The sequence below is a fragment of the Dermacentor silvarum genome, chromosome 1, assembly GCF_013339745.2.
Source record: "Dermacentor silvarum isolate Dsil-2018 chromosome 1, BIME_Dsil_1.4, whole genome shotgun sequence".
Classification (NCBI taxonomy): Eukaryota; Metazoa; Arthropoda; class Arachnida; order Ixodida; family Ixodidae; genus Dermacentor; species Dermacentor silvarum.
Window position 1 is genome coordinate 369,355,484 of NC_051154.1, and position 24,994 is coordinate 369,380,477.

Sequence of the window (24,994 nt, forward strand, 5' to 3'; positions counted from 1 at the left end):
CTCGCGTGAAAGTGCCAGTGTGCACTCAGTTTTCTATTCCAGTACCAGCAAATCTCGCGGGTCATCGCACACCGTATTGACAGCTATCGCCGCCAGCTTTATTGTGATGAGCATCTTCAAATATCTGTTTCACAGCACCTGGGCTGTTGAAAGCGTACTGCACACTTTTAATAGGTGATAATCCAAGTGCACCTCTGTTCCCTGCAGCACACAGCACTAAGTGAACGTCATGTTCTGGCAGTATTGTAGTCACCGTATTCCAGCGTTGCCCACCAGCTCGATTTTGTTTCGGTTTCTTGTCAGTTTTAAAACACTGCACAATAGAAAAACGACAACGTGCGTCTCGGATCGCTTGGGCATCATCAGCTAGATGTGGGTCAGCGTCTCATACCACGATGATTCGTTCCATGTGGGCATGTCAAAACTTCCCGCCAAATCTCCCCACTCGAAGCTGCTGACCCAGGCAGAATTCGAGGAGTGCAAACGTGCGCTTGCTGAAGCCACAAAAATGATAATCCACATTTCGGGTTGCTCTGGCCCCATCAGCTTAAGGGGGGACCTGGGTCTTGGATTAAAAATTTTGTAGAATCTTTATTCTTTGACGTATAGTGCTGAAAACTTGTACATATATGTAATGTTATGCGCTTATTTCCAATATAAGGTCCGTTTTCGTATATTTCTTTTGGTTTCAAATTTTATGCAAGTTTCTTTCAATTATCTTCCAGAAAGATTTGCCAATTATGTGTTCCTTAGATATCACTAAACAGGGTATTAATGGTTTCTGTACGATTCAAGGAGTGCAACAAAATGAATCTTATTGCTCTGCCTTACCTAGAACAAGAGTTGCGAGACATCAAAGCTTGAAACTCGAAAAAGTTTTTCTGCTGACTATTTCAATACCTTGTAACTAGTGTTCTAGGTGCAGAAGACCAATAAGGTTGGTTTTGTTGCACTCCTTGAATCATACAGAAGCCACTAATACCATATTTAGTAATATCTAAAAAAACACATAATTGGCAAATCTTTCCGGAAGATAATTAAAGGAAGCTTGCATGAAATTTAAACAAAAAGAGATAAACAAAAATTTACCTTATATTTGTAATAAGCACATAACATTACAGATATGTACAAGTTTTCAGCACTATATGTCAAAGAATAAAGATTCTACAAAATTTTTAGTCCAAGACCCAGGTCCCCCCTTAAGGTGGTGGTCCCACTCCGGTGGCACGAGCCCCCCGTTTTCAGTACTTTTGGAGTAGCCCTGGCGGCTCTTTTACTTTGGATATAAAGTTGTGCTATATACCATAAAAAGCTTAATTCTTGTAGATTCCAACTATATATAATATAAGGAAATTGATTAATGTGATTTAGAAATAAATGTTCAAGAACAAGCATGAGATACATGATTTTTGCGAACTGTGTCCCAGTTGTGACCATATTTAGAAGAAACTACCGCACTTACTGCATTGTGGCTTGCTCTGTAGCTTTAGGACATATTTATCTAGTTCCTAGACGTAGCAAATTCATTTTGAATTTTTACTTTTTGGATAACTTGCTTTTGAAAATTACCAAATATTGCAATCTTTTGTTGTGAACAGCCCGGCAGCTACATGCTCAAGGAAGCAAAATTTTGGATAAAGTAAAGTTCAAGGAATTTCCATTTAGGACGCAAAATTTCATTGATGTACCTTTATTAGTTTTAGAGCGCAGCTTCGTATCTTTATTACCGTCCCGCAAAAATGGGCAAAAATAAAACCAGAATTCTAAATATTGCTTAATTTCGGCCGCATTATTAGGAAAACTAAAAAAGTTACATGAATGAAATTTTGCTTCTTAAATGGAAATTCTTTGAACTCTACTTTATCCAAAATGTAGCTTCCTTGAGCATGTAGTTGCCAGGCTGTTTACAACAGAAGATTGCAATATTTGGCAATTTTCAAAAGCAAATTATCCAAAAAGTAAAAATTCAAAATTAATTTGCTTCGTCCAGGAACTAGATAAATATGTCCTAAAGCTACAGAGCAAGCCGCAATGCAGTAAGTGCGGTAGTTTCTTCTAAATATGGTCACAACTGAGACACAGTTTGCAAAAACCATGTATATCATGCTTGATCTTGAACATTTATTTCTAAATCACATCAATCAATTTCTTTATATTATATATAGTTGGAATCTGCAAGAATTAGGCTTTTTCATGGTATATACCACTACTTTATATCCCAAGTAGAAGAGCCGCCGTGGTTGCTCTAAAAGTACTGAAAACGGGGGGCTCGTGCCGCCGGAGTGGGACCGCCACCTTAACGTGCATCAGCGTCTCGTGCTGCAACATTTCTTGCAACGCTTTGTCTTACGTAGAGGTGCGCTACAGTTGAGTCTGTCAAATGTTTTATTGATTTGTAGTGTACGTTTTCCCGGTTAGTTAGTTTTTTTCTTGCGTGTTTTTTCTTTAACGTATGAATGAGGTTCTACTGTGTATTGGACAATATTCCTGGACAAGTGAGACTCATCCTTGACATGGAAAGGGTTAAAAAAGTGGTGTCAATGCAGTATGATTCAAATGAATGATACAGCACCTACTTGTGTAAGTTGCACCTATTTTTTTTAATAATCTTAACGGTCTGTGGGACTTTCGCAAGTCCAGTGCATGCCTACTTTCTGAGACCACGTACTGCACCATGATTGTTACACCTAATGTGCAACCTATGCTGACCTGCTAGGGAAAATTTTATTCAATCTTAATCACTTTCGTTGTAACAGTTGCTCAACTTAGCCTGCTTTTATTCACATTCTGAAACTGAAATTTTATTTCAGTTTTTTTATTCACATTTTGAAACTGAAATTGTACGCTTAGAGTTTACATAAGGGTGGGTATTATATCAGTGTGTCATCTCAGTGACTATGGCATTTGGCTGCAGAACATGTGGTCGCGGGTTCAATTCATAGTTGTGGTAGTCGCATTTTGATGGAGGGCAAAATGCAAAAGTGCTTGTGTAAGACTTAGGTGCAAGGTAAAGAAGTCTAGATGTTCAGAATTAATCCAGAGCCCTTCACTACAATGTCACTCATAGCCCATGTCGCTTCTGGACCAACTAGATCAATCGTTCAACCTTACGCATGTGTAAAAAAGTATGTTTTGTTTTCCTGTCATCTGTACCTATAGGCACCTCTGCACAGGAAAAAGATATCAGCCATCTGCCTTCTTTTTACAGAAGAGAATGCTTCTGGGGGTGAGTGTCCGTTCAGTGCGCTTCATTGGTAATTTGCTTGTGATTAAATTGAGTTGTTGGTCACACTGTTGAACGTGCATCAAGCGAGACTCCTCTGTTGATACGAGTAAGGGTCCTTGTGAGTATCGTACACACAAAGATAATTTATTACTAGAGTAGCCATTGTCTTGATACGCTCGTCATACCAATATCGTCACTTCATAATCGTCATGCCATCGTCGTCATTTTCTCGATGTCATTTCTTCGTCATTCTATTGTCATCATACTGTTGTCATCGCCATGGCCAACCCTGGCAAGCAAGTCTTGTAAAATGTGCCGATCGTGAAGACAGTATATGTCGCACAAATACAAATCAATGAAAATCACTGAATGGCCGCTGCAGATTCTAAATAAAGGTGTCTTCGGCAATACTGTGGTTCGCTTCACTGCTTGAATGTTAATCGCATTAATGTTGACAGTCATCATGAGATTGTTTCTGCTGTAAAAAAAGCTTGTGCCAACTAATTTTTTTTTTATTTCAACAAAGTTTGGGAATACTAAAGGCTACCAACTTGATATTTATTAAAAAGTGCCCATGTGGCATGTGTAGAGCAAAAGAAGCTATTGCACAATATTGTAAAATTTTAGCATGTGAAAAGGCACCCAGAAGCATTTTGCTGTTGTATGTTACATAACGGAAAAAGCCTAAAAAGTAAATAAACCCAAACTGTTTTTTGAAAAGAGCAGCTGTTGTCGTCACCTTAGGTTTCATAATTGCAGATTTAATAATTTTCATTGGCATGTCTTTTCATTGGATAGCTTTGTACCGCCTTACCAGTGTGACAACTTCTGTTTATGTTAAACAGATTTGTGCATATCACTTTTACTGAGTCAATTGTCTAAAACTTAATTCATTTGTGGTTTTTTGGGCTTGTCGGGGTTCGAATTATTTAAACTAGAAGGTGGAAAGGGGTTACGCAAACCATATTCTCACATTCGTAAGTCCTTCCACATGATCAAACTTCCAACTTGCATAGACTGGGGCACTCATTTGGGTCTGTAATCTCATTGTGAAGAGCAATGGAAAAGTTAGTCATTTTTTCACAGCATAACAATGTGAAATGTGACCTTAAATTATTACGAGACCACTCTTGCGCCACCCAAGACGGTGGTTATTTTTTATGCAGGAGGCTCCAAACACAGACAGCATGATGCAGCATATGGGCATTTTACATTCATGAAATATCAGGGCGAAAGATATTTATCTGCAGCGTAAAAATCGAGAAATAATTTTATTAGGAATGCTGACACTTGACGTTCCCATATTTACCTCTTTCTTTTTCCCCAGGTAGGATATTTCTTGTCAAGCGTTATGATTCGTACAGCAATCAATAAATCGGAAAAGGTTGCGTAGTGTTTGGTTGAAATATTTTGCAGTTCTTAGGCTATTCACAAGCAATGCTGCTCATTTGCACCTGTTGTTGAGTGGGCTTTCAACTTGTTGGCTTGAATTCACCTTGTCACTCTACATCATGCTGTTTCATGCTGCACATCAGTATGTGGCATCTTTTAAATATTTTGGTTTATTATGCAAATAAAGCGTGTGTGTGGGGGGGGGCATAAAGTTGAATACTCTTGCATTTATGCCTATTTTAATCATTTGCGCTAATGGCGAATAAGTATGCTGTATGTATGTTTGTGTTGCCAACGGGAGCCTTTCGTCTGCCTTCTTTTTTGCCTGCAGTTTCCCAGAGCTATATTGCCACGGCTGGTGAAGACAATGTCATCACGATATCACAGCTGTATCGTATCCTTCTTGGTTTACTTTCCTAATTTCAAAGGAATGTTACTTTTAGAAAAACTTGCCCACCACGCACAGTAAGACATATATGGTTAAGTTACTGATTGCAACTACCATATGTGGGCTTCAGGCAAAAAAAGTCAAAGCATTGTTTATCACCTAGCACCCTACCAGTATCGAGTGGTCATTTTCCGTAAGAATCCTTAATGTGTTGTTATAGTTAAACCTTGTTATAGAGAAGTATTTTGTAATAAAATAATAGGTGTAGCAAATGACACCCATCTGCTTCATAACTTGATTTAACATTGCAAAATTTTGCTGTCAGTGAATTGCACAAACTATATTTTATCCTGAACCAATGAATAAATAACCATTTTAAGTCATTGTTTTCTTTGACAAGAAAAGTAAAATGAGTGATCCAGCCAGTACTATTTGGTAGGGTCGAAATTCGACAACAAAGGACATTGAGAAGAGGTAAGGGCTGCATGAATGAGTGATGAAATGAAAATTGGTCAATGTAACTTTGAGAGGGCAAAATGGAACTGTGAATATGGAGAGAAAATGCAGACAGCTAACATGTTAGTAGAGATTAAGAGAATGAAGTAGAGCTGGTCAATTCCTGTGAGGCATAGAACACCGCGGGTACCAAGGGAAGGGATATGCAGTCTGGGAAAGCATGGGATTGGACTCACTACTGAGATCAGGGAACTTTTAGCTACAAATTTGATTCAGTTTATGTTAGTTGCAAAATCAGAAGGGCCTTCCTCCTGCCCTGTGGTATGAACAAGCTTCTGATGATTTACTTTGAGGCACGTGCCTAAAGCAGCTGTTCAAAACACATTTAGCTTGACATTGGGCAATAAAGCTAAACCTCCATCCTCCTCAGTGACTTGATGCAGGGCCTTGGGCATGTGGCATTGTGAGCCGTGACAAAGGCATATATGTCTGCATTGCTCACAGTATGTGGGGCACCAAGTGCCTAATTGAGCGCAGGTCATTGTAGCATGGTGTGTTTAGTTTGACTGCCATTCTATAGATTTCACCAATGCGAAACAAATGAACACAGTGAATAATGTGGCAGCAAATAATCAACTGCAAACTTATGCATCCTATGATGGGGTCATGTGCAGCGGGTGATAAAACCATTGAGGATAGCAAATAACTTGCTTTTTCAACATATTGTCACTGTTTCAGGTGGAGGACTAGCGGACCAACAACAACTTAACTTCAGCATGCATAAAAATGGCTTTTTTTTTTTCCTGTGAAGTCACTACTTAGCGGGCAACAATTAGTTTGCTTCAAAGTTTTAACATGTAAGGTTAACTTACATGCTGAGCCAATCAAGCCCTCTTTGCTGTCTCAAATTAATAACTGTGAAAAAGAAGATAAGAACTCGGAATTCTTTGAAGATTAAATGTGAGCCATGTGTTTCTGTGATAACTGACAATTCGGTGTTCCAGGTATTTGGACATTTTCGTCAGTGATGTGACTTTTGTATTTGTGTTCATGATGAGTGATGCCATGTCCAGTAGCACTTAATTGTAGATGCTTATCTGTGGTAGCGGTGCTTTATGATATGGTGTGAAACAACTTTCCGTGCATATGCTTTTGCAGTTTCTCTATGTTTCCTGCTGGACACTAAAGCATCCAGAGTTTTGTGCTCTGCCTCTTGCGCAGGGCATTAAGAAATGCTGGTTGTCACCTACCATGGTGGCTCAGTGGCCGTGGCGTTCCGCTGCTGAGGTCTCTGATTCTATTGTTGCCCATGATGGCTGTGCATGTGTGCCTCAATTTAGGTGATGTGCATTGTAAAAAAACCCCAGGTGGTCTAAATTAATCTGGAACCCTGCACCATGGTGTCTCTCATAGACCATGTGTCGTGTCGGGACATCAAACCCCATGAATCAATCAATGCTGGTTGTTTGAATGCTCATGTTCCTTGACCCATGCTCACAACCTTCCCAGAGGAGCACACACATTTAGTGCAGCGTGTGGCATGCCGCTTGTATGGCCACATATCATCAGTCAAGGCACTGGCTTGCTGTCGACCCTCAAACTTACCTGGCCGTGAGGAGAGGCTGCTAGCCTCTGTGGGAGGTCGCGCTCAGCTGTGCCTCTGGCGAATCAATGCCTCCCGACAGTGTGAGTTACTTCCTGTTTGTTTTGACTCATTTTAAATATGTCGATGTTTATGATACCCATACCAAGTACTGTCATGTAGTGAATAAGTGCAGGCTTTTAGGGTTACTGTTGCGATGAGTATTGGCTGTGAGTACATATGGTAGCTATCTCCTCACAGCATCCCACTGGTATGGTGTGAGGGATAACACAGTGTGATTGGCTGCCAACATTCAATTTAAGCATAGCAGGTGCCCTCCTGGACATAGCTCTAAGTGCCTTGAATACGAGGGAAGTCCTTCGCTGCCTAATAGTCCTTGAAAAACTGGAAGCAGAGAGTACTTTGCAGATGTCGCTTCAGAAAATACGATGCATTGCAACTGTATGCGATTGTCAACATTGGGGTCTCTCAAGCCGACTTGTGTAAAAGAAGTAGTGGCTGAGAGAATATGATATGAAATATATACATGTTGTATGCTCTCTGTACAACTGAAGCCAATGACGACTCAATGCAGCGATCAACTGTGCATGTGCACCAGCATGCTATCTTTTGATCGATCTCACTGTGATCAGTACCACCTGTACTTGTGTGTGCATCTGTACGTGTATGTTTAAATGTTTTATTTTGAGGTTGCCTAAGAAAGATAATACAATTCACCCTGTTCAGGTAGATTACACGAACATTCAGAGATTATATGACAAACTGAAATTAGAATGACGCTATAGTTTTAAAAATTGCTAATAAATTTTTAAAACATGTACAGTAAAACCTTGATAATTCGAAGGTCGCTGGACTATAAAAATTCTTTGAATTAAGCAAATTTTCGAATTAACCGAAATGAATAAAAAAAAGAAAAGCAAGAACTTGCCGTAAAAAGAAATCGCCTTTATTTTTCATGTCCGAGAAAGATTACTCGAAGTAATCATTGATGCGGGATTACTTGGCGCGGTAGTTTGCCGCTCCAAGTGCCATGCTCTCCAGCTGCCTTACAACACGTAGCATATAAATATCACCCGCACTGCACTCAACAAAGTTTGAGACTATGTTCACGGAATCGATAACTGCCGCTAAAGCGGGCGTGCGGGTGCTTGACGCTAAAAATTTGGACATGCTGGATATTCCGGACTTCAAAAATGCACCATCAGGGTTCCCATTGAGTTCATGCATTTTCGCACTCAGTTTTTCGGACGAATTGAGACCCCAAAGTTCGATTTTCCGCACTAAATCGCTCATTCCGAGCCATGCTACCCAATCTTCGAGGGCGCCTTGTTGGATTTTGCACTGGCTTAGATTCCAGTGGCTTGCTCTATAGCCTCCAAGATTGGGAAGCACGCGCTATCAATAAAGAGCTCACGCCATCCTCTGGTCTCGGAGGCCATGCCCGCTCTTCCTTGGCTGACAAAACGCTCCAGACTACTGCACTTTTTCTTTTTTCTTTCTAGTATATGCAGTCAGCACTATCATCATAACCATTTATTGTGGGATGTTTTTTTATTGCGATAGCAATTATATGGACACTTCAAGCTGGAGGTTCCGTGTAAAGTTCAAGGGCGATAAAATCGTCGTCGCACGTCGTATGTGCGAGTGAAAGCGCGCGGGGGACGCACGCTTTCATGGAGAGCGAACGCACGGCGGAGCGCAAACGCGACTTCCTTCGTCGAGCCAAAGTCTGTGGGGGTATGGGAGGGAGGGGGGGGGCAACGCTGTGCTGCGGCACCAAATGCGTATCTTGCAACTGAGTGCCATAGGTCGGCGCACTCACTCACGAGTGCACTCACTCACACTCACTCGCACTCATTTCAAAGGCGTGAGTCCGAGTGCGAGTGAGTGCCACTGAGTGTGAGTGCAGGTGAGTGCAGGTGAGTGCGTGTGAGTGCCAGTGAGTGCCTGTGAGTGGAGGTGAGTGCGAGTGAGTGCCAGTGAGTGCGAGTGGAAGTGAGTGCGAGTGCGAGTGAGTGCCTGTGAGTGTGAGTGGAGGTGAGTGCGAGTGCGAGTGAGTGCCTGTGAGTGTGAGTGGATTGAGTGCGAGTGAGTGCGAGTGGAAGTGAGGGCGAGTGCGAGTGAGTGCCTGTGAGTGTGAGTGGAGGTGAGTGCGAGTGCGAGTGACTGCCAGTGAGTGCGAGTGGAAGTGAGTGCGAGTGCGAGTGAGTGTTTGTGAGTGGAGGTGAGTGCGAGTGAGTGTGAGTGCAGGTGAGTGCGAGTGAGTGTCAGTGAGTGTGAGTGCGAGTAAGTGCCAGTGAGTGCGAGTGGAAGTGAGTGCGAGTGCGAGTGAGTGCCAGTGACTGTGAGTGCCAGTGACTGTGAGTGGAAGTGAGTGCGAGTGCGCGTGAGTGCCAGTGAGTGTGAGTGCTAGTGCGAGTGAGAGTGAGTGCCAGTGAGTGTGAGTGGAAATGAGTGCGAATGGGAGAGAGTGCCAGTGAGCGCGAGTGAGTGCCGGTGAGTGTGAGTGGAGGTGAGTGCCAGTGAGTGTAAGTGGAGGTGAGAGCCAATGAGTGTGAGTGGAAGTGAGTGTGAACGTGGTGAGTGCCTGTGAGTGTGAGTGGAGATGAGTTTGAACGTGACTGAGTGCTGTGTGAGTGGAGCTGAGAGTGAACGGGGTGACTGCTTCTGGGTGTGTAGAGGTGAGTGTGAACATGAGTGAGTGGTTGTGAGCGGAAGTGAGCGTGAATGTGTGGTGAGTGCTTGAACGATAAGCAGAGGTGATATCGGTTCACCTTGCTTGCGGAAAAATGGAGGCACGTTGTTTGTACAAGCTCAATCGCGGTGATGACTTATCGCACTAGCAGATTGTGCACGCCAAGATAGAAACCACTCACTAAGGTCGTAAAAATCCAAGGATCAGGCATGAGTGAGACAATGTATAATGAGATGAGCAGATATATTATATTGCGAAAACAATTATATGGACACTCCAAGCGAACTTCTGCCGTGGTCGTGGATGTCGTTGTGAGGTTCCCTATGAAGTCCAAACACGGTAAAATCGTCGCAGCGTGCCGGCGGTACGCTGTGTGTGTGAGTGCAAGCTTGCGAGGGTCAGCCGACACTTGCTGCTCAATCTCGCGCGCGCGAGGGGAAAGGCGGGACGGAAGCGCGCTGCTTCTGTCGCGCGTCAGGCATTGAGGGGGGGGTCATCTTGCTCCGGCGGCGGCCGCGTGGGTGTCGTATCTCGAAAGCGATCTGCGACGTGAAAAAAGGGGCGCGCGCGCGCGCCTCCTCTTCAAAGCGATTTGCGACGTAAACAATGTTCAACTAGAGCCAGTAACTTCGTATGCGCGGTGTTTTCGACGTTTAGTTCGCTTTGATGCGAGAGGCGGCACGAAGGTCAATTCGCTCGCGGCTATAGCTGCGCCTCCTTACTCCAGCGTTCTGACAGCGAGTTTCCGAGGTCATCGAGCGAGATGCGTTCATGTTTACTTGTGACACCGTGCTGGTCTATTTAGTTAGTAGGCGAATGTTTACAAGTTTATACGGCCCATTAAACTACTATCCTTGCTTCGTATAGCTCTCTACTAATTTGCTATCGCAATCAATGCTTCGCCTTTCGGAAAACGGCGACATTTTCTTTAATACGCGCGTTCCGAGGGACAATAATAAAGTTTTACCATACCATACCAGGGAATACGTATGGGCTGGAGCGCTCATGGCAGACATATCCAAATCATGACCGGCAAATTTTGCCATGACTTCCACTGAGTGAAGACGTTAATTACCGTGTGATTTGCTACAGCTTCGCTGGTCATCCGCCTTCAGAGGGTGGAATGGCTCCTCATTTTGTTCCTGTTTCCCTCTTAAACGTACACGTACAGGCTCCTTATATAAAGAGGCAGAGCGGAAGAGGGACTAGCGAAGTTAGCACAGAGTAACAGACACGCACACTCGCATACATGGAGAAAAAGCGAAGATGAAATGCTAGATACCACTTTGTTCTCCCTTTTGTGTTTGTTTCGGCGTTAAATGGTTGACTATGCGGACAATCAATCTCTCCCTCTATTTCCCGCTCTCTTGGCTCAATCCGACCGAAGGGGAGCTTAGCGACCATGGGCGACAAGCATGCACACGTATAATGTCAATGACAGAGAGATGGACACAGAGAGTTTGGGGCTGACGTCAATGTTTATGCCACCATGAATAAAATGAAACGAAAACTTTAGTCGTGCTAGTTTTGCTCTAGTTTGCAGTGTTAGTAAACCAGCTCTCTCTAATAATTTAGTCAATGAATCCGTTAATTTGTATTTATTAAAACAAAACCTTATTGCCTTCCTCTGCACCCATTCCATTCTTGTAAGGAGTTCTTTTGTGTACAGAAACCAAACAATATTTGCGTGCTCCAGCACTGTTCGAACAAGCATTTTGTAGGCCAGCAAATTTTATCTCGGGCCGCAAGACGTAGGTGTCTTCTCAGAAAGAAGAGTCGGTTTAGTGCTCAGCATGTACATTGATTTCCACTTGAGGTTATTTTGTTAACATGACTTTCCCATCGGAGAGCGTATGGTAAAGTGACACCTAAATATTTACGCTGAAATGCACAAGTGAGACGTGTGTCATTAATAAAGTAAGTAAACTCAGATGTCTGTTCCTTTCTTACTGTTAGTGTTACAGATTTTTCGGCATTTAGAGTCATCTGTCACTCCTGACACCAAAGAAAAGGCAGAATTTTGCATATGGTGATTATCACTGTGATTAATTTCGCGGTACGAAATACAATAGTCAGCGAATAGACGGATGTTACCATGTAATCGGGAAGGAAAATTTTTTATGTATATTAAAAATAAACCTTGGTCCAAAACACTGCCTTGGCGCATTCCCGATGCAACAGGTGCTAAATTGGAAGCTTCGTTATGAATATACACGAATTGTGAGCGGTATAGATTGGCACAGTGACTCATGAGTGCACTCACTCACACTCGCCCTCATTTCAAAGGGGTGAGTGCGAGTGAGTGCCAGTGAATGTTAGTGTGAGTGCGAGTGCGAGCGAGTGCCAGTGAGCGGGAGTGCAGGTGAGTGCGAGTGAGTGCCAGTGAGTGTGAGTGCAGGAGAGTGCGAGTGCGTGCCAGTGAATGTCAGTGTAAGTGAATGCGTGTGCGAGCGAGTACCTGTGAGTGTGAGTGCAGGTGAGTGCGAGTGAGTGCCAGTGATTGTGAGTGCAGGTGAGTGCGAGTGCGAGTGAGTGCCAGTGAGTGTGAGTGCAGGTGAGTGCGAGTGAGTGCCAGTGAGTGTGAGCGCAGGTGAGTGCGAGTGAGTACCAGTGATTGTGAGTGCAGGTGAGTGCGAGTGCGAGTGCCAGTGATTGTGAGTGCAGGTGAGTGCGAGTGCGAGTGAGTGCCAGTGAGTGTGAGTGCAGGTGAGTGCAAGTGCGGGTGAGTGCCTGTGAGTATGAGTGGAGATGAGTGCGAGTGTGAGTGAGTGTCTGTGAGTGTGAGTGTAGGTGAGTGCGAGTGGGAGTGAGCGCCAGTGAGTGTGAGTGGAAGTGAGTGCGAGTGCGAGTGAGTGCTGTGAGTGCAGGTGAGCGCGAGTGCGAGTGAGTGCCTGTGAATGTGAGTGGAGGTGAGTGCGAGTGAGCGCCAGTGAGTTGAGTGGAAGTGAGTGCGAGTGCGAGTGAGTGCTGTGAGTGTGAGTGGAGGTGAGTGTGAACTTGAGTGAGTGCGGGGCCTGGAAAAATTATGGTGAGTGAGTGTGAGTGAGTGTTCTCCCACACTGCCGAGCTATGCTGAGTGCAAGGGGAACTGGCGACGCAATCTCCTACGCAAAAGGAGGAAAGCGGGAGGGAGGGAGGGGGGGGGAGGCAACTTCTACTCTGCTAACAACTGCGTACTTAGCGCCGGTGCGAGTTGTCGCGCGCACCGTATCTTGAAAGCGATCTCCAGACGGCTCTGACCTTTGTATGCACTGTGCTTTCGCCACTCAGTTTCCGTTGAAGCGATAGACCGCACGAACCTTCGCTCGCTACTGCGGCCGCGCTCATTCGCGCCAGCGTTTTGACAGTGGTTGCCTGCAGTCATTGAGTGTGATCTATTCATCTTTGCTTGTGTGCGCTGACACCATGCTTGTTAATTTAGTTGGTAAGTTTTTTTTTTCTCTTAAGTTTCGGTTGCTATTTTTAACATGGCGTGTAGACTCAGCAGGTGTCTCAGAGACCCATGTCTCGGTGATTGGTGCTACCTCCTGTGCCTTCGCGAGAGCTAAGCAGTGCGAAGCTCATTTCTTCGATTTCCATGGCGAACTCCGTTGGAGGAGATTGCCAACGCGGTCACGTTCGTGTCGACTGTACACGGAGACGACGTCACTGCTGCGCAAATCCAAGCAATTCGATCTCCTCTAAGCGTAGTATCAGGCAGGGCATTATTAGAGATTTTGTTTTAAGCCACACTAAGGGGCCTAATAATTTTTTTTTTTTGCGGCTTAATGAGTTTTTCGGACTATTTTTCAGTCCCCACGAGCTCAGAAAATCGGTTGGCAACTGTACGGAGCGGCCCTAACCTAACAGCGGCACGTTGCTGCCAGCCGGAAACTTCGCATTATCCGAATAGAGCCGTGCGGCCCATTCAAATTATCCGGTAGAATTTGCATCGAAAATGATGGGACCGCTCAAATTCTTCGAATTAACCCAGTTTGAATTATCGAAGTTTTACTGTATTTGCTAAATTGGGATAATAAAACCAAGAACTTGTGAAGTCATACCTGCTTAGCAGGGATACTAAGACTAGCATCACTTTAGGATATCCGCCTCCAAGTGACTAAAGTATGCTTTGGCGTTGCAGTTAATATAATCCCGAACTGTTAGACATAGGCTTTCCTAAAGCTTTACAGGAATACCAATGTATTTCTTACCACTTTTTGGAAACGATTGTGTCGAAAAGGGTGCTAGTCTTAAAAGTCATGCTAAACAGGAACAACTGCACTGCTGCTCAATTTCACGAAACAACATGTAACATAAAGCTATTAACCAAAAATTAATTTTGTCGCTCAAGTAATGGTCACAGCTTCAGATAATCCACCTAAGCAGGCTGAATTGCACGTTCAGAGGGGATTTTAAGATTGTTTAATAGAAAATACAGTATAGACTACTTATAACATAACCGCTTATAGTGTAACCGGATATAGTGCGGTCTTTTCAGACTCCCGTTAATTTTCCCATAGCACTCCATGTATACACGTATCGCTTATAGTGCAGTTGTGGGAAACGAAATACCGGTTACCGTGCGTCAGTCTGGGAGTACGGAAGTCAGCGGAGACGGCGAACGCTCCCCTCAAACGGGTGCCCCAAAGAGTGCTCGAGGAAGAAAGAGAGAAGTGGAGGAGAAGGGCACGTGGTGCAAACGAACAGCCAGTGAGGCTGAAACTAGAATCTTGAGTGCGAGTTGTGAAATATCCCGGCGCGCATAGCGAGCGAGGGCCACGAAACTGCCAACGCCGGCCAACGCTCGCTTCACGATAACGGCAGTAAACGAAACTTCAGGGAGCGGGTGGCGCCAGCACGGCACGGGCGAAGGGCACACGCGGTGACCGTGGAATGTGAGGGAGGAGGGTGGCAGGGAAGCGGATTTCGCCTCGGCAACTCCGCCGCTTCGGTGGCTCCCCTCGCCCTCCCTCGTAGTTCCCTCACTTTCGACTGTCACCGTGCGCGCCCGCCGCCGTGCAGTCACTGACGGTACAGCCGGCCCGGCGCCAGCTCCCTGAAGTTTCGTTTTCTGCCGTTATCGGGAGGCGGGCGTTTGTCGGCGTGGGTAGCAGGGTGTCTACCAACCGGGAAAATCGGGAATTCTCAGGGATTTTGAATATTCTGGAAAAACTCAGGGAAAACTCAGGGAATTTGTGCCTCTATCAGGGAAAATTAGCTGTAATTTTATTCAAAGGGAACGAAAGTTGCAGTAATGCTCGCTCGCGAGTAACAGAGATACGCACTTTATATGGCTCGTAAAAAAGCGCGCCCTCTCCACAGCACAGCCACCGCCGGCCTCCCGCACTGTGCTGTCTTAAGACCGTGCCAGCAAAGTGGCGAAAAGAGCGCACACTTCCCGATGCGCTTCGTACGGTTCGGCTCGCATGTGAGCTCTGGGACGGCCGCCGCCCCCCCCCCCCCCCCCCCTTGCTTTTTTTGTCTCTCAGGATGTAGAGAGCTCAAGCAAGGCGGTAAATAACGTTGCGGGTTAGACTAGGGGATATATTCTGAGACGATCGCTTTCGGCGGTAGTATCGCCGTGAGGCATGCGCTGATTGGCCGGTTGAACAAAATCAGATGAGTTGATTCGCTGGTTCAGCGCTACGTCACGCGATGGCAATAGTACCGTTGCAGAATACGTGCCTAGTGGCGGCGCTTCCGCTTTCCACTACGCGCCCAAAATGAGCTCTTCCTGCGCAATGCCTCGATGGAAGCGTCCATTTCTAAAAGTTCAGGAAGGCGCACGCGAGCAGCGCAGCAGAGGTGGAATATGCGCGCGCTGCCGCGGTCTGCCGACGCTGGCGAGGTTCAAAGTAACAAATTGTGTCGGGTGTTTAGTGACGCCGTGCTGAGCCGACTTCGTTTTAATCGCTGCACTGGCACTGCAGGCAAGCTTTGTTTGTTGCGGCAAGTATGGCGGCGTTCAAGTGCACTTTCGTCCAAGACTGGACGAATCCGAAACATTGTGAGTTTGCAGCCTGGGTTCGGCCAGTTGAATGTAACGCGAATGCAGCGTACTGTACGCTATGCAGAAAGCAGTTTTCGCTCAGCAACATGGGAAGAAGAGCGGTGACAAGTCATGCTGAAAGTAAGAAGCACCGACTTGCTGCGACCGGAGCCAGGACACCCTCTGTAGCTTCATTCTTGACGCCGCCGGCCGCCGTTGTGATCAAAGCCGGGCCAGTGGCGTCAGGTTCTGCGCAGCCTTCATCTTCTTCAACTACAGCTACGGACTCCCAACCTGAGCGTGCAACAAAGGACATTCAGCGTGACACGAAGGTCATAAAGGCTGAGGTGATGTGGTGTCTTAATGCTGTGATGACGCACACATCGCTCCTTGCTGCCGCGGCATCGGCTTCTCTGTTCTGTTGATGTTTCCATCATCAGCTACAGCCAAGAAAATGCAGCTTGGAAAAGACAAGGTGGGATATACTATTGTCCATGGCCTCGCACCTTTCTTTAGAGAGAGCCTCGTGTCGGAAGTGAGCCAAGCCTCCCACCTCATCGTCGCGTTTGACGAATCGTTAAACAAAGTTGCACAAAAAGAGCAAATGGACATGTTGGTTCGTTTTTGGTCGGATGCAGAGGAGAGCGTGAAAGCACGCTACCTGACGTCATGCTTTCTTGGGCGCACACGAGCTGAAGAATTGGTGTCCGCATTTAAAAGTGCCACAGATGGACTCTCACGATCGAAAATTCTTTAGATATCAATGGACGGGCCAAACGTAAACATGAAGTTTCTTCGTGAGATCAAGCAAGAACTGTGAATCCAGTGACGGCTGCCAAATTCTCGACGTTGGAAGCTGTGGCCTTCATGTAGTGAACGGCGCGTTGAAAACCGGACACGCCGCAACAGGGTGGCAACTCGTTGAATTTCTCCGGGCTATCTACAATTTATTTAAATGTGTACCTGCCCGACGCGCTGAATACGCATGTATCACCAGTAGTAACGTTTACCCCTTGAAGTTCTGCGCCGTGCGGTGGCTTGAAAATGTTGGTGTAATTTCGAGGGCTCTTGAGGTCCTTCCGTATCTAAAGGTATACATCCAGTCGTGTCGAAACGAGAACAAGCGACCGAGCAGCGCCAGTTACGGCGTGGTCGAAACAGCTATCCACGATCCTCTGCTGTCTGCAAAGCTAACCTTTATGCTTCGTATCGCGGAAGAACTGCAGCCATTCCTGGCTCAGTTCCAGACCGATTTGCCTATGCTTCCATTTCTTGGTACAGCATTGGAAAATCTTCTGCGATCATTAATGAGTAGAATTGTAAAGAAAGAAATAATGATATCAGTGGACAGTTCGTTGAAGTTGATAAAGGTCGACATAGACCAGCCTGCGTACGTTGTTGCGACACCCAAGATTGACCTTGGCTTTGCTACGAAGAATGCACTCCAGAAGGCCCCGAAACTTTCAGATTTGACTATCCTTGAGTTCAAGAGGGACTGCGCCGCTTTCGTGAAGAACTGCGCCAAGAAGATCGTGGAAAGGTCGCCGTTGAAGTTCAAGCTGACGAGGGGATCGTCATCTCTGGATTCCGCGTGCGCGCTGATTCCCGAGCTTGGGGAAAGGCATTTAACTGATGCACTCGAAGTTGTAACGGAGCACCAGTGGATGACCGGAGCAGAAGCTGATCGAGCTATGCGGTCCTACAAGCTTGTGTGCTCCTTAGCCTCGACGCAAGCAGTGTTGAAAAAATTTTACAGGAGCACAGATCGGAACTACTCACTTTTGCCAAGATTATTCTCACTCTTTCGCATGGAAATGCGTTTGTCGATAGAGGATTTTCTATTAACAAGGGCTGTCTTGTAGAAAACCAAAAAGAACTATCTCTGGTCGCCCAACGAATCATCTTTGACGCTGTGTCGTCTGCTGGAGGAGTTGCCAGTGTACAGTTAACCAAGAGGATGTTTCAGATGGTCCGTGGGGCGAATGCACGGTGGAAGGAGGAGCTGGAGAAGACCAGAAAAGAAAGGGCCGACAAAATGAGGAATGAACGTGAAAGGAAGCGTGTGGCCGCTTCTTTGAAGGAGCTTGAGCTTAAAAAAGTGTTGGCTGACGCTGAGATGCAGGTGTCGCTCATACAAACCAAGATAAGCTCTTTAAAGCAGTGAAACTACCATTTCTCTCGAAGTTATTTTATCTGCTGTATATTTTACTAACCCCTCCTTTCCGTGTTCTTTTTGAATGAAATAAACATTACCTCTTACTATTCAAACTTGATTATGTCGTTTTAGAATGCAGCTCTTGGGCGCCCGTTCCTGGGTTAAGCGTCGGCGTAAACGCGCGCGTGTTGTTTTCTACCACAGCTGGCTCGTAGGCGCCCGTTTCTGGGTTTAGTGTCGGCGTGACCGCGCGAACGCGAGCTTGCCACTGTTCGCGCGTTCGTCGTCTTTTACCACAGCTGCCTCGTCACCGACCCTCAGCATAACCGCGCGATCGCGCGAGCAGTTGCACGAGCGCGTTCACGCAGTAGCGGTAGCAGCTGTAACCGTAATATCTGCAAAGCTGGCTACGAGCAGTAGCCACATGTGCTACAGGTAGTTCGCGCGAGCAGTAGGGCAGCTGGCTCCGATACCGCTCATTATGCCAGCGTTCCCATACTACCCCTCTCTCTGCGAAGGCGCCGACGGCGGCGATTTCACTCTAAAATTCTTCGCCTCAATATATCGTGAAATGAAAAGATCTGCCGTCGCCGTTAGGTTCCGTAGGATGTCAAACGGTTATGAAATCCTCGCTGTATCCTTTATATGCGAGTGAAAGCGCTCAGAGGACGCGCGCTATCACGGGGAGCGAACGCACGGCGGAGAGCAAACGCGCGTACTGCGCCGTGCTCCCTGAAGGGCGGCAGAATTAAGCATTTCTTCCTTTATAATGAGCATATATATAGAGCAAACGCGACATCTTCCGTCGCGCGAAAGGCCGTGGGGGGACGGGAGGGAGGGAGGGAGGGAGGGGAGGCGACGTTTAGCTGCACCACCAAATGTGTATTTGTATAAAAATGTTGTGAGGCGAGAAGGTGGTAAAGACTTTGAACGCTGCTTGACGAGTGTCCCGTTCAGCATCAGGCAACTTGGTGTCAGCCCGTCTTGATGTAAAAGAAAGTTCCGTTTCACTCAGGGAATTTAGCAACATCACTCAGGGAAAACCTGGAAAACTCAGGGAATCTGAAAATGTTAACTTGGTAGACACCCTGGGGTAGTTTCGTTGGCCGGCCTGGGACAGCGCCGCTGCTCCCCTCTGTGCCGTAGCCGCAGCGTGCAAGGTCAACACGTGACTAGAAAGTAGAGGAAGCATAAAGGAGAAAGAAGGGTTCACAGCCATTTCCTACGCGTGGCTACGGTATCGTGGCTGAGACGTCGGCACGTACACGCATGTTCCGGCGCAATGCAGAATCGGCGACCTTGCCATTTGAGAGAGGGTGAAATGTCCGCCGCATTTTTTTTTTCTTTTTTTGGTCTGTTCGCGCGCGACATTGAGGGGCCTCCCCTAAGCTTTTACTCTATGGCGGTGCCGGAGCAATGCCGGTCGGAGGCGCCACCGCGTGATTTGGTTCGAATTAACGAGATTCGACTGTAAATTGAATGCAAACGTTCTAGCCGCATTCCTCGACTGTCGCATACGCGTGGCGGCTCGGTGCACATGTTTTGCATATGTGCGGGCTTTCAAAATTGTTGCTTTGGTTATAGTGCGGTGCCGCTTATAGTGCGGATATTCGCGACTCCGGCGACTTAAGTTATAAGCGGTCTACACTGTACTAGGGGTGTGACTTTCATTTAAATTGATTCGTGAATTCAATATGTACTATTAAATTTTTCAAATATTCAATATATTCCATGTAGATAACCACGCAGTACCACATGTCACGTGCACCACAGAGCCCCTTGTGGTTAATGCCACCCAAGCAAGTGTTTCACTTGGTTTTCTAGGCAAAAGGAATGCCGAGGGCACCGCAGACGGGCCGGGCTGTTTGACGCGATTGTGGACTTTGTCACTGTGAGCGCTCCCCAATGTCGGCCCAATGTAGGGATCGCGCACACACCATCGGTCGGGGCCACCTCTGTTGGTACAATGTTCATCCGGGTCGTCAGGACCGATTGAAATGATTACGGGACATAAGACAGAAAGAATGTCAATGAAAGCAACGCGTATTTCGTTCAGGCCTAATAGTGTTGTGTCATCGGGCATTGGCAACTAAAGTTATGGTTTGTTACCTTATCGACGCAGATCTATACGCAGCAGCCGCACGACGCTTGGAAGCTGACAAACCACCTCGCAAATGAAAGTGAGAAACGGCGGATGGAGAAGGAGAAGGGCGGGGGGGGGGGGGATAATCGAGTCACGTGAAGTGTTGTCCTTTCGTCTGTTGTGCAGATTGGCCTTATGACAACCCACCTACCATAAAGTTGGGACAGCTCTTCTGCATTTTGGTGAAAAACACGAAAGCAAAGCTTTCTATGCGATAAATAAACTATTGCCGCAAAACGTAGGTTCACTATTAAACTGAGAACCTCATTTGTATTCACTACAACAGAACGTCCCTAATTCATTAGTTTCAGAGGAAAAAAAAAAGCACTTGATTCTATTGAACAGACATTCTATTGATAAAAAAAAATATTTTCCAGACCTTTATATACTACAACTTAGCTGTAATCAGTACTGGCATACTAATTTAGTGTTCCCTTTAAGTAAGAGTAGACCATACTGCATAACTTAATTTCTAGGTATCTATGTTACTAATAGCTTGCTACATTCTTGTTATGGGATGCTAGGAGACTCCAGAGCATGTGTAGCATGGTATTTTTTCACCGAAAATTTGTAAGCAGTAAATTTTGTGCAAAATTTTCTTATCTTCGGTATTCGATTCGCTATTCGGCTTTTTCATCTTGATTTAATTTGAAATCAAATATTCGGTATTTGTACGCCTCTAGACATAAAGCATGGCATTTTGCAAAATCATCTGAGTTTGAGCTTGTTGGTACTGAGAAGAGGTTCATTGACGGTGTCCTTCAAGGACACTACGAGTTCGAAGAAAGGCGAGGCAGCGTGGAGCACCGTCTCCAAAAACACCAGCGACCAACAGCACGAGCAGAGCGGGCCGAGCGTTGGCGATGCCGCTGGACGGAGGCGCGTCTTCTTCTTCACAATCGCCCCCGCAGAAAAAGAGCCATCCTGGCGACCTAAGAGGTTGTTGGCAGAGGGTCATGGTAGGGCTTGAGACGCGCCACGTGGACGAGGTCACGTCCACGCCGGCGCATATCGTCAGATGGAGAAAGTGGCTCGATGAGAAAATTCACCGGGGACGTTCGCTCCAAGACGCGGTAAGGCGCTTTGTACTTGGGAACGAGTTTTGAGGAAAGGCCTGGAGTTTGGCAAGGAACAGCTAGCCATACAAGAGACCCTGGGTCATATGTGGGACTGGGCAGTGAGTCGGCGTGTCCTTCCTTCTGGCGTTGTTGTTCTTGTGACGTAAAGGTGCGCGCGAGCTGGCGGCACTCTTCGGCTTGTCGGGCAGTTTCGTACACAGGTGGGCACTCGGAAGCGTCAGGATGGTATGGAAGGAGTGTCGATGGTTTGCAATGGCTCCCATCCATATAAGAGGAAGAAAGGTGAAAATCCCGTAGTAGCTTGTATCGCGGTGTTGTATGCGAACGTTACAAACGAAAGTACGCGGTCCCAGTTGCCACGATCAAATGCCACGTACATCGCGAGCATATCACCGAGAGTGCAGTTAAACCGTTCCATGAGCCCGTTAGTTTGCAGATGGTAAGCCGTGCTCGTTCGATGAATAATGTGGCATTCCGAAAGCAGAGCTTCGACGACCTCAGAGAGAAAGGCGCGACCTCTATCACTGAGAAGTTCTAGAGGTGCGCCATTTCGAAGGACGAAGCGATGCAGGACGAAAGAGGCTATATCCCGCACTGTAGCATTCGGTAGAGCAGCAGTTTCGGCGTAGCGTGTCAAATGGTCCACAGCAACTATGATCCACCGATTGCCATCCGGTGTCATGGGAAGCGGGCCGTAGAGGTCAATGCCTACGCGATCGAAGGGTTTGGCAGGGCACGAAAGCGGCTGCAAGGTGCCAGACGCACGTAAAGGTAGCAATTTGCGACGTTGACACTCAGGGCAGCACTGAACAAACTTTCGTACAAAAGTGTACATTCCCCGCCAGTAGTAGCGATGGCTTATACGTACGTAAGTCTTAAATACTCCAGCATGGCCACATTGCGGATCGTTGTGAAAGAGGCACAGATTTGGGATCTTAAGCTGCGGGGAATGACTAGTAGCCATCTACGGCCTTCAGGAGCGTAGTTGCGCCAGTGAAGCAGCTGATCATGAATGGAGAAATGAGCAGCTTTGCGTCGTAGGGATCGGGATACAGGAGTGGTCGATGATCCAGAAAGATAGGCGAAAAGAGAAGCGATCCACGGGTCACGGCGTTCGGTGCCAATCGAGTCAAGGTCAAGAGATGACAGGGGTTGAGCACAAGTGGTTCCGCAGGCCGAGTCGGGAGGTAGAGGTGAACGGGACAGGGCATCTGCGTCAGTGTGCTTGTGTCCACAGCAGTAGATGACTCGAATATCGTACTCCTGGATTCAGAGTGCCCAGCGGGCAAATCGGCTAGATGGATCTTTCAACGTGGCGAGCCAACAAAGCGCGTGGTGATCCGTTACCAAATCAAATGGGCCGCCGTGTAAGTATGGGCGGAACTTGCCAAGCGCCCATACTAGAGCCAACCACTCTTTTCCAGTTACGCTGTAATTGGTCTCTGCTTTTGTCAGCGTACGACTCGCATAGGCGACCACGTATTCGGAGTAGCCGGGCTTGCGTTGCGCGGGGACGGCGCCAAGACCGACCCCGCTGGCGTCTGTATGTACCTCAGTTGCAGCTTTCGGGTCGAAATGGCGAAGAATAGGTGGAGAGGTAAGAAGACGACGCAGTGTAGCAAGCGCGGCGTCGCATGCAGGAGACCAGGAGGAGAGGTCCACGCCACCGCGTAGGAGCTAGGTCAAAGGCGACATGAGCGATGCGAAATTGCGGACAAAGCGCCGGAAATATGAGCACAGGCCCACAAAACTGCGTAGTTCTTTGACGTTATTAGGCTTCGGGAACTGAGTGACTGCACGAAGTTTCGAAGGGTCCAGTAGAACGCCTTGCTTGGACACGGTGTGGCCTAAGATGGTCAGCTCCCGCGCGGCGAAGCGGCACTTCTTGAGGTTCAGTTGCAGACCAGCATTGGTGAGACACGTCAAAACATGTCGAAGGCGAAGTAGGTGGGTCGGAAAGTCAGGCGAGAAAACCACGACATCGTCGAGGTAACAAAGACACATAGACCACTTGAGGCCACGCAGCGTATTGTCCATGAGTCGTTCAAACGTGGCAGGCGCTTGCAAAGTCCAAAGGGCATCACGTTGAACTCGTATAGACCGTCAGGTGTAATAAACGCCGTTTTCTGGTGATCGGCTTCAGCCATGCGAACCTGCCAATAGCCAAAACGCAAGTCTAGGGACGAAAAGAATTCTGCGCCCTGAAGGCTGTCAAGGGCGTCGTCGATGCGCGGCAAAGGATAGACGTCCTTGTGCGTGACCTTATTCAATCGACAGTATGCAACGCAAAAGCGGATAGACCCGCTCTTCTTGCGAACGAGAACGACAGGAGATGCCCAGGGACTGTGAGATGGTTGGATAACACCACGGCATAGCATATCGTCGACTTGGTCGTTGATGACGCGACGCTCATCGGTGGAGACGCGGTACGGTCGTTGACGCAACGGCTGGTGCAAGCCGGTGTCAGTGTAGTGCTGCACTGCCGACGTTCGGCCCAATTGCGGCTGAGACACATCGAAGGCATCTCTGAAGTGGTGTAGAAGCTGGAGAAGCTCGGAGCGTTCGGCAGGGGTTAGTGTAGTGGTGATGAAACCAGAAAACATGTCACTCGACGACTCGTCATTCATTGAAAGGGCGAGGAGTTCGTTCGAGTCAAGATGGAAAGATTCGTCTGGCACGGAAACAAATAACGAAGAGTCAAGCTGTTCCACGCAGCCGAGACATTCGCCGACAAGCAACGTAACCGACGCAGAAAGTGGATTGTACACAAAAATATTGCTGATGCCGGCGGCGATGTCAAGCATTGCAAAAGGCAGTGGAACGGCTTTGCGACTCATAAAGATGTCAGAGGGCGTAAAGAAGACCGTCGCATCGGTGACGGCATCGCAGACGACTGGGACAAGGGCCAAAGAGCCAGGTGGAATGTCGGTGTCCTCACGCACGACCGGTTTAGGCGGTTGAAAAAGAGCGTCATGGGATGGCGGGTCACACAGCGGCGAAATTTCAACTTCAGCTCGTGCACAGTCGATGACGGCATTATGACAGGACAAGAAGTCCCACCCCAGGATGACAGTCATGTGAGCAGGCAGGAAGAACAATAAACTCGACAATGTACAAAACGACTTATAAAAGCACACGGGCAGTACAGGCTGCGAGAGGTGTCACGTGCTGCGCGCTTGCCGTGTGAAGCGACAGTCCAGACAGCGGCATGGTCACCTTGCGCAGTGAATGGCAGAGGTTGGCGGCTATAACAGAAACGGCGGCGCCGGTGTCCACAAGCGCAAAAGTAGAAATACGTTCGATAGATATTGCGACCATGTTAGCAAGAGAAGACCGAGGACTTGAGCAGTTCGAAGATGGCGCAGTTCTTGCCTCGCAAACTGCTGCGCTTAGTTTTCCTGGTCAGAGGGTGCGGGTCGGCGACGCATTGGGGAGAGCGATCGTCAACGAGGAGATGGAGATCGGCGCGACGGAAATTCAGGGAGGTCAGAAGAAACGTACCACTGGGAGGGACCCGAGACTGATTGGCGCATGGGCTGACTGCCATACTGAAACAGCCGGGCAGCAGCATCGGGAGTTGGAAGGCAATGGTGGCAATAGCGAGCGACGTGGCCAGGCGTGCAGCAGGCGTAACAGATGGGACGATTGTCAGGCGTCCGCCATGGATTGCTGTCTCTCGGCCCGGCCCAAGAAGCAGTAGGAGCGGCGGGTGGTGCAGACTGTTGCAGGATTGAGAAAGGCAGCTGGGGAGGCCTACACACTACCTGCGCATAGGTAGGAGGCACGGCAACAGGCTGCACTGCCTGCGCATACGTAAGAGGCGCGGCAACAGGCTGCGCTGCCTGCGCATACGTAAAAGGCACGGCGACAGGCTGCACTCTCTGCA

The 24,994-nt window shown here is 47.4% G+C and overlaps 1 protein-coding gene across 4 annotated transcripts in view; it reads left to right on the plus strand.

Annotated features, from left to right (window-relative positions):
* The window catches only part of LOC119437452 (WD repeat-containing protein 6-like), a 245,733-nt gene that overhangs the window by 165,094 nt on the left and 55,645 nt on the right, over positions 1-24,994 (plus strand). For all 4 annotated transcript variants that reach the window (XR_005189379.2, XR_007465092.1, XM_037704476.2 and 1 more), the window contains 3 exons: positions 3,160-3,226; positions 4,950-5,012; positions 6,972-7,148. Coding sequence is in view for 2 of the 4 variants with exons in the window: in XM_037704476.2 (XP_037560404.1) it covers positions 3,160-3,226; positions 4,950-5,012; positions 6,972-7,148 (307 nt within the window). In the remaining 2 variants the exon portion in view is untranslated. The remainder of the gene's footprint in view (positions 1-3,159; positions 3,227-4,949; positions 5,013-6,971; positions 7,149-24,994) is intronic.